Below are 15,007 nucleotides of genomic sequence, written 5' to 3' on the forward strand. Positions count from 1 at the left end.
TTTTCCACAAAAAAAAAAAAAAATTACCAACCATGATTAGGAAATGTACAGGTTTTACAAAATTTTATAGCTTTAAGCTTGAACTTTTCTCTAGTCTTAACGTATTGTTTGTTTTTGCAAAAAATATTTTTTAAAGAATATTTTTAAGATTTTTTGACATTCGGTACAATTGAAATTAAAAGTGAACAAAAAACATTTTTCGTGGTAAAGAAAAAATAAGTTTATTTATACAGGAAATGAATTTCACTTTTAAAGAGCGATAACATTTTTAAACTATAATCTTATCCATATTATCACACAATGACCACCACCTCCACCACCACTGCCACCGCTGACACCAATCCATCATTGCCACCTCCTACACTGCATCCATCATCACTCTATCACCACCATTACCACTCCACCATCCACCACTCACCACCTCCATCGCTGTCACCTCTATTACCATTCTACCACTATCATTACCACTACCACCTCAACAACACCAATACAACCATTAGCACATTAGTTTTAAAATCATAACAAACAACAAAAAATATTTTTTACAAAAAAAATTATTTAAAAAAGAAAATCTGTATTGAAAAGTATTTTTCAATAAAACAAACATAACAGTAAATTGAAAAATGAAATTATATAAAGGAATTTCATTAAAAGTAGTGCCTTTTGTCACCAACAAATTGCTAGGGAATTTCTGATTTGTTGTCTTTATGTTGCATCCAAATTCCAAACTTTGACATTTTTGATTAAATTAGTTTCTCTTATGGTTTGATCACATATAGTACAACTTAGCAGATAAAAATGGAACTTGTTTGGAGAGACAGAAAAGAGTCGTGGAAACGGGAAAACTTCCTCGGATAATAATACATCATACATGTTTGCTGTTTCTAATTATTTAATTCAAAACTAGAAGTAAACAAATTATTAATCTCATTCAAAACAAACTCTCTCTCTCTCTCTCTCTCTCTCTCTCTCTCTCTCTCTCTCTCTCAATATTTAAGTTTGGCAAATAGAAATTATTCAATTCCTCCTTGAATTCAACCTGTAACAGTCTCATTCCCCTTTTACACAATTCTGACTGTTGCAGACTCTCTCTCTCTCTCATGTTCAACTTTTCAGATTGTGTTATTTGTTTGATTTTGACACTACCATCATGAGATTTTCCTTTCCTTATCATGCATTTACATTGCTTGTGTCTCTCTCTCTCTCTCGTTATATGTATATGTTTTTAGTTTGTTGGTTGGTCTAATTGTCTGTCATAGTCTTTCTTTCTTTATTTTTTTCTTTCTTTCTTTCTTCCTCTTGATGAATTTAAGCTTTGGTGGAGAGTGATTTGGTAGTGAAGCTCAAATCTGTCCTTTCCTACAAAATCCCAGAGAGGCTGCTTTGCTTACCTCATTAGGATTGCCCTAGTGAGTGAGTCCCAACCCTCTCATTGGTACACTCCCTTTTCTTTCGGGTAATCATCTTCTATCCTTGATGTTATCTTCTCTCCTCTCCCATATCTCTAAAGCTACATCACCAGATCTCTCTCTCTCTCTCTCTCTCTCTCTCTCATCTACTAGCATGCTCTATTACTACTACTACTACTACTAGTCTCATTTCCTTTTTGCTTTCTTTCTCATTAATTCCTAGAAAGAGACTAACACACCATATACAGCAAAACCCTAGCTACAAACTTCTTTGATTTTCTTTTGTGTTTTTTTTTAATGTGTTTTTTTAAAAGAGTTGTGATAGAGAGCATTAGAGTTGGAGCGCCAATACCAACTTTAATGATGTAGCAATACATAAAAAAAAAAATGCAACATCACAGGCTCAAATATCAAATCATAAAATAAAACTCACTTCTAGAACTCCTCTAGAACTCCTCATTTAGAGGTCTCAAACATTTTTATTTTTGAAATAAACCCCATTATTTTTGCAGTGCAAGCTTGCAGCAAACTTACCAAGAATAGAATGTTCCCACGTATTATATGGTGTAATACTTTTTGGAGAGTTTGATGGAATTGGGTTGCTTTCATGTACTTTAAATATTTTAGTTTCTTCAATTGTAGGGTTTTAGTGTGGACCCCTAATTTAATGAACTTTAGGGTTTTTGGCTACACCCCCAAATCTGAATCTGAGTTTTTGGACCACACACACCAACCCCAAAAGCCTACCCTAAAATTCAAATTTCCCCATCCCTTTTGTGTGTCTTGTGTTAAATGCTCATACCCAGTTGACTGAATATCGCAGAGGCCCACTAGCTTGACTTTAAATAATAATATGGAGATATATATTAGTGTTGAGAAAATATTCCTAAATGTGAATCAATATCAATCTATGTTAGTCAATATATTAATAAATATTAGTATTATAGGTTTAAAATCTTAACAAAACACTAACCACATGATATTTGATTTTAGTAAATATTGTTGGACTTTAAGGTTGGGGGAAAGATAGCCTCGAATAAATGAGAAGTGTTTTATTGTGACCTTTATACAATTATAATGAAGAACTTTAAATTATTATTTCAAAATCCATCCTAATAAAACTTTCATTTTACTTTACAACGTGTAAGTGCATTGCATTCATTCATATTAGGCTAAGAAACAAACTTGACTTCTGTTCATCTTTTCTATTAGATAGTTCATTTTGCATTGTAGTGGGCTCATTATGTGTCCACCTGGGCGATCTAAGCTGTTCAAATTATAGAATTTGTCGAGCAAATTACATATGCGCAATAATCAATCAATTTATATATTTGTATTAAAAAAATAGACAAGTATATTTTCAAAATCATACTTATTGTTCATATTTTTTTATAAGAAATGTTATCCAATTAGGTAATTGTTGACGTTCAGTCAACTTCATTATTTTACATTAATGATTTACTCAACAAATTTTATAATTTAAACCGTTCAAATATCCAAACAGACCAACAATGGGCCCACAACAATGCCAACTTAATCCTCCAGTACAAAACATCAACTGGAAGTGCAAACCCCAAATTCTACCTCCTTTTGACAAAGACAAGCATAGTGACATGCATTTGAAATTCAACATCAAAATATTTCTCTTATGTTTCGTTTCTAATGTCTAGTGTCAGCAATATCTTCAAGAAAGAGAGATTGCACCAACATAAGAGAGATGAAAAAAAAAAAAAAAAAAAAAAAAAAGAAAGAAAAGGTAGGTAGTTACATGCACTAATAAGGGCAAATAATCATTGAAAAGGGCATTTGTAGTAAAATTGTAGCTAATATGATAAGCACCAATTATTAAAGGGATTAGCCCTTTCTTGAATTTTTTTTTTTTTTTTTTAAGAGTAATTTTATACAATTAACAAATTTTATGAACTTTTTTTATTTATTGCCACATAATTTTATACAAACTAACAACTGTTATAAACTTTTCTTGTATACTAATGTGGCATATATCATTTCATTGAATTTAAATTCTAAAATTTCATTAGTTCAAAAAAAAAAAATCTAAAATTTCATTAGTTTAACACATTTATTATAAATAAATAAATAAAATTTACTATTAGTTGGTATAATATTTTCCTTTTTTAAAACTTCTTTGGTACCAACTGGCTTGGCCGGTTATATTTAAGAAGGGAATGACTCTGCTCAGGTCATGTCTTTGTACCAATCTCAAATTCCAGAGAGCGAATATTATTGTTTACCCCAAAAAAAAAAAAAAAACCTTATTAAATATATATATATATATATATATAATCCCCTTAGACACGTGGCATCTTCATATTGTTGGTTTGGCCTCCAAGCATTGCAGGTACAACCGTAACTAGCACTAACTCATCTTCATCAACAAGTACACCATTTAAGCTCTGACAAACTGTTGAGATCATCACCCTGTTTTCTTCTTAACTGCCATCTCCATTCTCTCCCTAATCTTCCTCTTCTTCACCCTCCCAGTTGGATATCAAGACCCTATACACTTTCACATGAGAGTGATGAGCAACTCAAAATTTTGAATCCAACTAGAGGGGAAAAAAATCAGATCAGATAACAAACCATTGTCATGCTAAGATAATTGAAAGTGGTTATCCCATTGTTCTCTTGTATCTATCTTGCATTATCTTCTAGTACTGACCTTGTTTACATGTCAAAAATGTCCTTTGATCTGGTTGGCGGTTGTGGTTAGGGAGGGCTATCCGCAACAAAAAAATTTACCAAATTGGATGTGACCACACAGTTTGATCTCCGTACACTGTTTCTGAACTTATCAAAAGTTTATCCTAAAAAAATAATAATAAATGAAATGATGACCTCTAAGCTTGTTGATGGCAGAATTATAGGGTTGTAGCGAGTCACCATGAGCGAAGTTCAGTTGACCATGACCATGACCTGATGTTCAGGACTAATGCATGTGTTTGTGTTTGTGCTTGTGCTTGTGTGTGTGCACACTAATTCATATTACTTGCTTCGCAAAAGAGAAGATCCACGATTGGTAATCTGATGGTTTGTAAGGATTCTAATCCATATCAAACAATGAATATTAACCGAAACACGCATTTCAACCTAATGGTATCATTAGTATCCATTACATCTCCTACAGTAATTTAACTAGAAATTGAATAGGTCGTACACAAATTAAACCCAAAAAAATATTTACCAAGAATGTACATGTCATCATGATAAAACCTACAAAAGGCATCCCCCTTAACCGATTATTTTCACCCAAGGTGATATTTTCATATGGTTTAATACTATGTATGTAGACTGATTCCTAGAAATTAGACGGCAACTACATCATCAACCTCATTACAAATCAAATGTAGAAGACTGAACAAGCTAATATGATCATTTCCGCCTCATAAAAAAACATCAAATTTATAGACATCTTCCCGAGCTTGCAGATCCAGCAGTGCAAAAGATGCCAATCATCACAAATTTTTAAGGTCTTGTGTAATTTACAGACTACAGAGTTCACAATAAGAGATTCCGTTTCATTCAATAAAATCCAAATTGTATAGTCTAATCATTTGGTTAAGTGCACGCATTATACTATATTAAATTTCACAATTTACAAAGCTTTGAAATAGCATCAACCAAAGAAGAAAAATGCTCGTACAAATAGACAATTATATTGGAATCGCATAATGACATGAATCCTTTAAACTAGTTGATCAAATGACGCATCAGCTGGCTACAAGCTAGAGATCTAACCTTGCCTCACTAGCCGCCACACAATCCGTTGTCAATGCATCAGAATGTGAAATCAGTCCAGAGCTACAAGGGATCCCAGCTACACACAGAAAGTTCACAATTGCATCCATCAAGCAGTGCACACCTCTCCAAATTCCAACTCACCCTGGATCTTTTACATACAACTCGATAAAAACATATCAATAATACTTCGCCTTGAGAATGAAACTAACATAGCAGTTGGGACTCGGGACAACCATATGCACATAAATACGATAGAGAAAGCAGCCCTTTCCACACTGATACCATCAAGCATCCCAGTGGACCCTAACTGTCCGCCTATTAGAAGGCCCACATTGAATCTGAAGTGAGATTGGAGGGTTCAAATAGTTGTTGCCTCTCCCTGCAGATCTCCTTGCTTTGTCTCTGCTATCCTCTCTTCTGGCTGGCTGCCTGTTCACAGAACGCTTTGATTTTGACAGAGTCGGCCTTTTTGATCTATCAGTTTCATAAGATATTGGTTGAAGTCCTTGCAAATCAGGTTCAGGAACAAATCCAATAGGTCGTTTTGATTCATCCATTTTCCTGAAAGTAATTGATATCCTAGAAGGACAATGAATAATAAAAGATAAAAATAAATAAAAAACAGAAATCAACATCATCAGGTCAGCCAAACAAAAAAGCAAATAGTGTATGAGCAAACATGACTGAAGAAGACGAGTATACAGACAAAACTCTGCACCTTTTTGTAGGAACTGCTGGCACACAATGCTTAGCCACATCAGCGCCATTTCCATTTAAAACAAAGACAGATCTGAATAAAAATATATAAACCCATAATTGAAGAAAATGATTTCTCATGAATAATTATCAATCAATTAACAATTAAATACAACCAGCAGCTGATTTCAAAAGGAGAGAAAGCGTGGAAGTTGAAAGGCACCGCATACTTACCCAATAGGCAGGGGAATTGCAATACAACCACTGAACTCACCAGCATCCACAACCTTCAAGTCTGATCCAAACAGTAAATCGCACTCACTAAGAAATGAAACGGTACAAAAAGGTCGAATAAAATCATGGTTGTCAATGTGAGGAGGTATGCAGTCCCCTTCTTCGTAAATGTTGACTATGCAACTGTCAGGTACACAAGTTGGAGGAAGAACATGCCATCTCACAAGCCTCCTGATGATCATCTTAAAAAGAAGAGGTATAGGATCTACAGTTATATTCTGAAGGATGCCTGGCGGATTACCATTTTTATCCTGTGACCAGAAAATAGATATTGTAAGCTTCTTTTTAACTGCTTTGTTTTCTTCTCTCATTCTCAAGTTGTCACCAAGGTATGAAGGTAAAAACAAATAAGCCAATGTATAAATAAGCAACATATTAAGAGACTTACTGTCGCATAATTGTAACAGCAACCAAATTGAATAGTCACACGCCCCTTGCCCTTCATCCACTTCTGGGGTGCAGTGTAAGTGCGCTCTGCATGGACAATACAAACAGGTAATGCTAGCCATTCAGCATAGATACTTCTGACCAATTAATTCATGGAAGTCTGACACATTAAGAACGTATCAAAAGCACTTCTATTTCCAGAGAACAAATTAATGAAATTTCAACACAATTCATTACTTAATTTAAAAAATAGATAAATACAAGATCATCTAATAACTATCCATATCCAAATATATGAAGACATCCACAAAATAAAATGTCCAGGGTTATAATCACTACTCATTTGTTTTATGGAAAGCAACATTAAAATACATATTATCCATAAAACTAACCAACAATTACATGACAGATTTTACCTTGAGCATGTAGGAAGAATACAATAAATATCGATTGCCCCTCATCCACTCCTTCACTGAACAAAGCAGACAACTGACAATTTGAAGTTAAAAAAATCACGAATCTATTTTGGGCATCACATCATCAGGCTTCTCTCGAGTAAAAATGTCTTAACAGTTTATGGAAAAGGTTGTACTCAGTGCACAAGACTCCCACTTACAGCATGGTCCAGGGGAGGTAATAGGCAGGCACTCTTTCCCCCTTTTTTTGTGGAGAGGCTGATTCTCGTGACTCGAACCCATGCCACAGCGCTGGGAGTGGATAGCACTTGCAATCGGCCCATCACTCACGTCACATAAGCAGATTGTACATAAATATTTATAGCATATAATTCTTCCGTAACTAAAGTCACTATGAATCTCCTATCAAAGTAAAATGAAATGAACAATAAAGGTATTGATTTTTGTAGATATAGGAAATGCAAAGCGAAGAAGAAAATGAAGAAAACAAACAAACAAATTTTCTAATTAGTTTTGTAAATATTTGCTAAAAAATTGCAAAATTTTTTGGCAACCACTAATTCTAATCTAAGTAGTTCTATGACCAAACCATCTGGGATGAGGAGACATGCCACTAATGTACTCCTCATTCTGAACAACTTGATGGACATATCTACGGACATACAACTTCATTGGGAAACTTATGATATGAGGCAATGAAGGCAGAGTTGCTCAGGTCAGGCAACCAATCAGGACAACTCAGATTGACCTGTCATCTATGAAGCACGGGTACGGGTATGGATACGTCGATATGGTAAAATTCACAAAAAATAAGGTACGGGTACGGCTTGGTATGCTTGTAAAAAATATTTATTTTTAATTTAGAGTAATGCAAAAATTAATTAAATGGTTTAATTTGTTAAGATCCAACCTATAATTGACATTTAATGCCAAAAATAAAAGTATAAATCAAAATTAAATGTCAATATACTAAATAACTTACAAATTATAGTTTAATTTTAAAATCATGCTAAGCATCAAACAAAAAATAAAAAAGAAGTCTAGTGAAATAAGTTTTATCTCTGTAGCAGAAGGAAAATATTGTTTCAACTGAGGTATGGTACGACTTAAATATATACTAGGTACGTCTGGGTACGTCAAAAATTAAGAAGAAAAAACTTGGGTATGTGTTTCGTGTACCTGGTACGTATGTAGAAGTACCATACGAGATACGGTACGCCGGTAAGTACCCGATACGGGAACGGCAAGTTTTCTGAAGTACCCATGCTTCATAGCCTATCATTGTTGCTCTTCTACTTCTTCAACAATGGAGAACTTTGACACAGATTGTCTCAAGATTCCCGAACCACTCCAAAGTTTATGGAAGTTATAAACAGAGAATTTCAAAGTACAACCTTGTCTGCAGGCTGTGCTGAGCCATCAACATGGACCAGGAACGTGGCTCCTAATTACTAAGTGGTGGAGGAAATGACCATTTAAGTAAAAAAACCAGACCGTGGGAATTGTACATATCATACAAGAACCTAGTCTATTCTTAGTTCAATGAGCAACCATCCTAACACAAGATTAACAAAAGATTTTTTTTTTTTTGATAAATAAACAAGATTAACGAAAGATTAAATTACAGAAAGCAACAAGATAAAAGAAACTACAAGAACTTTTACCAGCATTACATCAAAGTTTGTGGGGACTAACAGTGGGATGAATGGACTGACCTTTCAATTCACCTTTCTTTCCCATCTCCTGAAGCTTGTACACATAATCAACAATCTTCTTCTGCTCTGCATCATTGAAAACACCAGTGTGAAGCTCCAGCCCCTTTAGGATGTTAACAATTTTTCCCTGAACTCTCTCCAAACAAATAAAATCCTTCTTCCTATCCACACTACTGAACCGTATGTACTCCCTCTGCCGAACCTTCACTGCCACTGATTCCTCTCTGGACAGAGCATGCCCATTAACTGTCTGCAAACTTACTTGAGTCTCTTCATACTCCTCAAGTTCATCTTCCTCTGCCATGTCAGCCCACGACATCTGCACCCTCGGGCTCTCAACAGGCACTGCTGGTGATCCAACTGTTTCGCTTGTCAAGGCCTCGGTAACATGTTCTGACCAATCATTTTCCGCCCCATCTTTCCAACTCCCGAGTGAACTTGTATCTGCTGTATCATTCATATCAGAGGGAACCTTCCCTTTACCCAGTGAATTTGTATCGCAACTGTCTTGGTTCTCGTTGAATTCATTTGGGTCCAAGTTGTCCAGAGTCGAAAGTGTTAAATTCTCTTCTTGTTTTAAGGGTGGTTCCACAGCTTCATCAACTTCTACAAATATCCCAACAAAAGATACCAATAACATAACAGCAATTCTATATATATATATATATATATATCACTGGTTTGTTGCTATATATCACCGGTTACATGGCAAAATATTAGTCTCTTCACTCTCTCCTTAACATGAAAATCAAATATGATTACACGGCAAAATATTATTCTCCTTCACTCTTTCCTTAACAAATAATTTCCAAACAGAACAATGAACCAACTACGGTTATCCAAGTAAAAGGTGATACAGAAGGGTTGTAAATGAGCCGAACCAAGCCAAGCTTTGCAGTTCACTAAGAATTAGTTGAGCTCGAGCTCAAATCAAGCTTAAAAAATTGAACTCAAGCTCCGCTCCTCAAGTATTTGAGAAAACCAAGCTCGGCTCCAGTCAAATATTTAGCCACTTATTCCATTTTTCATTCTCTCAAAATATTATTCGTTTTTAAAAATCAAATACAAAAATAATATAAATTTTTTATTTTATCTTTCTTTTAAATTTATTAACAACATAAAAGTACAATTATCCTATCGATTTTTTCAAAAAATGTACTAACAAAATATTTTTTTTTAAAGTACGATATTGTACCACCAAAAAAAAAGTTGGATTCTCAAAACGACTATTATTTTAATAAATTTCATTAATGAAATATGTTAATTTAAACAAACACCAAACATAAATAATAGAGAAAAAAGATAAATTAATTCTATTCAGAGCCTAAATCGGTTCAGAAGTGAATATTAAAATAAATAAATAAACAAAGAGTACATGTGTATATCCATAGATATTTGCAAAAATAAAGAAGAAAAGAAATACCTGAGGGCAGGGATCGAATACGAGCGGAGAGGGTGTGAGAGCAGTGGAGGCAGAGACCTCGGGAGAGAAAAGGGAGCCAAATGGAGAGAAACTCGGAAGCGATTCGGAGATCGTTAGCGTTGTACTTCACTAGTAACGGGTCCTCCCTTGGAGCTCCCTCTTCGCCGTTCATTACTTCTTTTTTTGTTGCTCACCCGAGTCAACTCGGAGAATCGGTGGCTCTATTATTATTGTGATTGCAGAGCAGGAGAGGAGGCACAACACGAAAATGTAGAAGAAATGAAATGAAAAGAAAAGAAAATTTCTATGTACTATTCTGCTTGCAGACGACGCACCAGGAAACACAAATTTCGGGACTTTTGGACCTTTTTTTCAAGTCAAGTCAAGCTATAAATAAATAAAAATCCTATAAAAAATTTGGTACCTTTTGATTAGATTAGAAATTAATCAAAATAATTTAATTAAGGAGTGTTTAACATAATTTATATAAATATATTTATTTTAATTATATTATTTTTTAATATTTTTACATAAATTTTATAAAAATAATAAAAAAATATTTTTATTTAGATGATCTCAAACACCCCTAAAGTTAAGCAAAGGACACTCCACCCACACAACTTATGGGTTAAGAAATGTGTTGATTACGGGAGGGAGCCAACTGCTTTAGTCACCTTTATTTAATTTTTTTCCACATCATTTCATTTTCCTTTAACTCCCCATTATTTCTACCATAACCCCACCACGTAAATGGCTTCGATTGTGGTTTTGAAAAATAATGATTGAAAGAGGAAGAGAAAAACTTTAAAAATAAAATTTATTTATTTATAAATTTTGATTGATAAATTTATTTATAAAAATAAGAGATATTGAGGTATGACTTATTGTTCTTACAAGTAAAAAACAATTACCCCATATCAAATTTTTAAATAAACTACTCTAGTCAAATTTTACACTTGAAAGTAGTCGTTTGGCATTTGTTTCTTTAGTTGGCTTTTTTGAATTCAGACTTTTTTAATTTAGGATTAAAAAATTCATTTGATTTAACTTTTTTGGCACTTTTGACTTATATAAGAGAGAAAATAAAATTATTATAATTTGGATGTAATATTTTATTTTATTAGCTTGTTTAACCTATTTTGTTTTTTGTATTCTTTTAGCCCAACTAAGTTAGCCAAACGAAAGTGAAACAATTTAAGGGTAAAAGAATAATTAGCCTATATAGGTCCTGTTTGGTGTATCTGTTAAAACAGATTATAAATTATAACTTAACAGATTATAGATTATAACTTTAATCAGAAACTGTTAATCTGTTTGGTGTAGCTATTGGATTATAGATTTAAGTTGCTAAGTAGTATTTGTTAAATAAGCTGTGAAGTAACTTTTCAATTAACTTTTATTTTTTATTATTTATTATTTGTCTACATTTCTCATAAAAAATAATAATAATATTCTATGGTCCATTTCGATCTTTTTCTATTTTTAAAAAAATAAAAAATAAAAAAATCTAAGAGTATAACCGTAAATTAACATGTCCACAACAAAAACTGATAATCAGAAGCAAGGGATGAGCAGCTTTTCAGAATCAACTTTTTTAATTTAAAATAAGTTGTTAGATTCAGAAGCTATCTGAAATAAGTTTAACCAAACAATCTAAAATAACTTTTTAAAAGCCAAAAGTCATAAATTGACTCAAAAAAATCCCACCAAACACCCTCATAGTGTTACTCTAATTTAAAAATTACTTTTTAAAATTCAATATAATAATCTATTAGAATATCTAAAACAACTTTCTCTCTCACGTCTTTTATAATTATCAATCAATCGTCTCTTTTACACATCAATGTGTCTTCAAAATAAGTCTAAAAAGTAGACTTCTACATTATTTTTTAAACTAATGTCAAAAACCACCATTTAAATCTCATAACCATACTAGTCTCTTTTTTTTCTTTTTCTTTTTAAATGTATTGTGTCATGGAAGAGAGACCATTAGAATGCCATCTACAAATCAAAGTACAACCTATGATAAGTTCACTGGTTCACTTCTAGTGCAAAGAATCAAGCTCTTCAAGAAGTTCGGGTTGTTTGAAGACATAAATTGAATTGCCAGATGCATCAAAGGAGTTGATGGGAATGAATTCCACCATGTTGATTTTTGTTAATCCAGCCCTCAACCTCTACCACAGATAGAGTCTCCTCCCACCAGTGTGAGGTAAGCCTACCATAGTTTGATTAAACCGTACTCTTCTTTTTTGGGACAAGATTCCGTAGCAACAGGTATGATGTGTGCTGCCATTTGAGGTGTTCAAGATGAAAGCATTTATAACTGTTTCACCATATGAACAATCTCTTTTGATTTGATATGTGATTCAACCTTAACAAAAGCTGAGACAAGATAATAAAATTAACAGAACACGGTTCAGATGCACATAACATAATTATTACCGACTGGTGCTGGAAGGACACAGCACCTTAACAATTAAACAAACTCACACCTGCTCACTCTCATAATCAAAAACTGCTAAATTTTCAAAGTACATCCAATTGGGGATTGCAAGATCACTGTCACCGTCTCCTATCATGTCTTAACAGAACAAAATGAGTTTATAATTTTCATTTTTCCACCAGCAAATCATAAAATGGAAGAACACAGAAAAACCTTAACCGAGTACCTACAGATGATACAACAATGTAAAGGCCTCTTCATGGATCTGCTACTGCTATGCAACACTCACCGGCTGAGCAAGTGCATCTTTCTGAGTCTTGCACCTGTAAAAGACAAATGACTCAACATTTAGCCAATTGATGACAGAAACTTGGCATCCAATATGGTGACATTACCATATATAGAAATATAACTGCCCAAATAAGGCTAATTTGCAAACCACTGCAACAAGTAAGAGGGAAAATCAAAGGTCTCAATTTACTAACCTATTACATTGGGATCGAGATGCATAATTGTGATTGTTGCAATTCGTGCACATCCAATCCCCATCACGCCATTGCTTCGCTCTGCCAAGTCAGAGGAACATCAGTATTACAGATCTTAATCACAAATGCACATGTCAGAACACTAAATGGTGGGTACTTGATAAACAAACTTGTATAAACTACCCATGTGCTGGTGTGTGTGAGTGAAACTGAAGAGACATCTAAATTTCATTCTGTGTTATAAGGTTTCTGATGTAAGGTCCAGAGGATTTAGAAAACAAGAAGCAAAAACAAAAGAGACGTGTCTATTAACAATTCGAAATAATTAAAGAAAAAAGCATTATACATCTTCACAAAAAGCCTATTCAATTCGTCCTATATGAATGCAGTTCATGTGTGAAACAAAGTGCATGAATTTTACCCTTTGCCAAGGAGAGTAGGTGTTGCTACTACATGTGGAAACTGAAAGTTCACTGGTAAATTTTGAACCGTTGCTGAGCTTCCACTGGTATAGGAGGAAGGGGGATATATGCCAGTTGTTTGACTGCCACCAGAAACTGCAGCTTGATCAAAAGCTGGGTATGCATGCTGAAGCCCAAGTGTCTGATTTCCAGAAAATGGGTGAGAAAAAAGCAAAAGAAATCTGACAAACCAGGGTACAAGAGCAATGAAATTGATCTAGAACCATATAATAACCTGTCCGGCATTCAGTCTCTTGTTATCCCAGTCATGAACCAACTCTTCAGATGCTAATCGCTTCGTTCCAAGTGCTTTATAGACAAAAGGAGAAAAATATACAAATTCAGTAACAGAAAATGCTGTAGACACATTTATTGGATACTTATTATATATTTGCATTTAACACTATCATTACATGTATATATTGTTGTATAATTCTCACAAAATGAGTAAAATGCCTTTTTGACACTATATGTTACATATAACACCATTTTATCTACAGTTTAAACATGATAAAAGACCTCTTTTTGCTAAGTCTACGTATCCTTAAATTTGAGATTTTATGGATCCGACCACTAGATACACACTCTCACCCAACACTCATACCTGAGTCCATGTAATATAGATTAAACAAACCAATAGCATTCTAAATGGAAGTACAGTAAAATTCTCGTTCTTTTGACGAGTAGGTTTTATAGGATCAAATTTTCACTCAATGAATAGAAAGTGTTGTTTTGATAAAGTCCCTAGGATTTCTTTTCACAATAAGCATGTCTCTCTCCCACAATGTGAAAATTGTTCCTACAAGGAGAGTGTTAATACTAGATATATCAAACGTATATTAGTGTGTCCGTGACAATTGTAAAGTGTGGACAGAAGACTAAGGGCAGTTGTATGAACGAACTGTATTATGTGGCTGATAAAGGAAACTTGGTTTCTTAAAGATTCAGAATATGAAAATGAATCCAAACACAAAGGCTGAACATAAATCCCTAGACCTGGACATGTTGCTTCTTTAGAAGTAAGGCAACAAACAATGAGCATTAAACAATAACAATCAAAATAAATTATTATCAGATCAAAAACAAATGAGAAGGATTTATTTGGAGAAGAAATAGAATCATTTCTGCAAAATGCTCCACTGCCATCTAAAAACAAGCAGTGTAACATTCCCAGAAGCAATCCTGGGGAGCTTTTATTTCCACTCACAATTTTGTCTCAGCTCACATACCATTTTTGTTTGGTGGAAATCAACTTCCGAGCTAAAACCAATGTTTTGGAAATCAATTTACAAACCAAAGATATAGCCGAATTATAAGATTCTGTTCAGAAATTGATTTATACGCCATGTAATTTTGATTGATATCCGAACCAAAAAAGTATGTGAACTGAGATAATATGGTATGCGAAAATAGAAGCTCACGCAATCCTGTGAGGTTACTGATAGCAAAGTGATACAAAATTATTCTGTGGCAAAGTTTAAAAGCTAAGACTTGTGAATTTTATTTTCAAGCCAAT

General features: G+C 33.8%; 2 protein-coding genes across 4 annotated transcripts in view; both read right to left on the bottom strand.

The window, feature by feature from the left end:
• Window positions 1-4,924: 4,924 nt before the first annotated feature.
• LOC114305450 (RNA demethylase ALKBH9B) lies at window positions 4,925-12,484 on the bottom strand. Of its 2 annotated transcripts, none has more exons than XM_028250538.2 (6): window positions 10,100-12,484; window positions 8,677-9,282; window positions 6,547-6,632; window positions 6,099-6,409; window positions 5,887-5,958; window positions 4,925-5,747 (listed from the first exon to the last, which is right to left on the bottom strand). In XM_028250538.2, the coding sequence occupies exons 1-6, from the start codon at window positions 10,269-10,271 to the stop codon at window positions 5,453-5,455; spliced, it is 1,542 nt and encodes a 513-aa protein (XP_028106339.2). In that variant the 5' UTR covers window positions 10,272-12,484; the 3' UTR covers window positions 4,925-5,452. The 2 variants fall into 2 exon arrangements, with proteins under 2 accessions (XP_028106339.2, XP_028106340.2); XM_028250539.2 differs by having other exon boundaries at window positions 8,677-9,279; window positions 10,100-10,577.
• A 39-nt stretch (window positions 12,485-12,523) lies between these two features.
• LOC114305449 (zinc finger (Ran-binding) family protein) overlaps window positions 12,524-15,007 on the bottom strand; it is a 5,636-nt gene continuing 3,152 nt past the window's right edge. For both annotated transcript variants that reach the window (XM_028250537.2, XM_082892243.1), the window contains exons 4-7: window positions 13,727-13,800; window positions 13,452-13,633; window positions 13,031-13,111; window positions 12,524-12,868 (exon numbers count right to left, since the gene is read on the bottom strand). In XM_028250537.2, the coding sequence (XP_028106338.1) occupies window positions 12,820-12,868; window positions 13,031-13,111; window positions 13,452-13,633; window positions 13,727-13,800 (386 nt within the window). In that variant the 3' untranslated portion in view covers window positions 12,524-12,819. The remainder of the gene's footprint in view (window positions 12,869-13,030; window positions 13,112-13,451; window positions 13,634-13,726; window positions 13,801-15,007) is intronic.

The sequence above is a fragment of the Camellia sinensis genome, chromosome 1 (genome assembly GCF_055761805.1).
Source record: "Camellia sinensis isolate YWXY chromosome 1, ASM5576180v1, whole genome shotgun sequence".
Classification (NCBI taxonomy): Eukaryota; Viridiplantae; Streptophyta; class Magnoliopsida; order Ericales; family Theaceae; genus Camellia; species Camellia sinensis.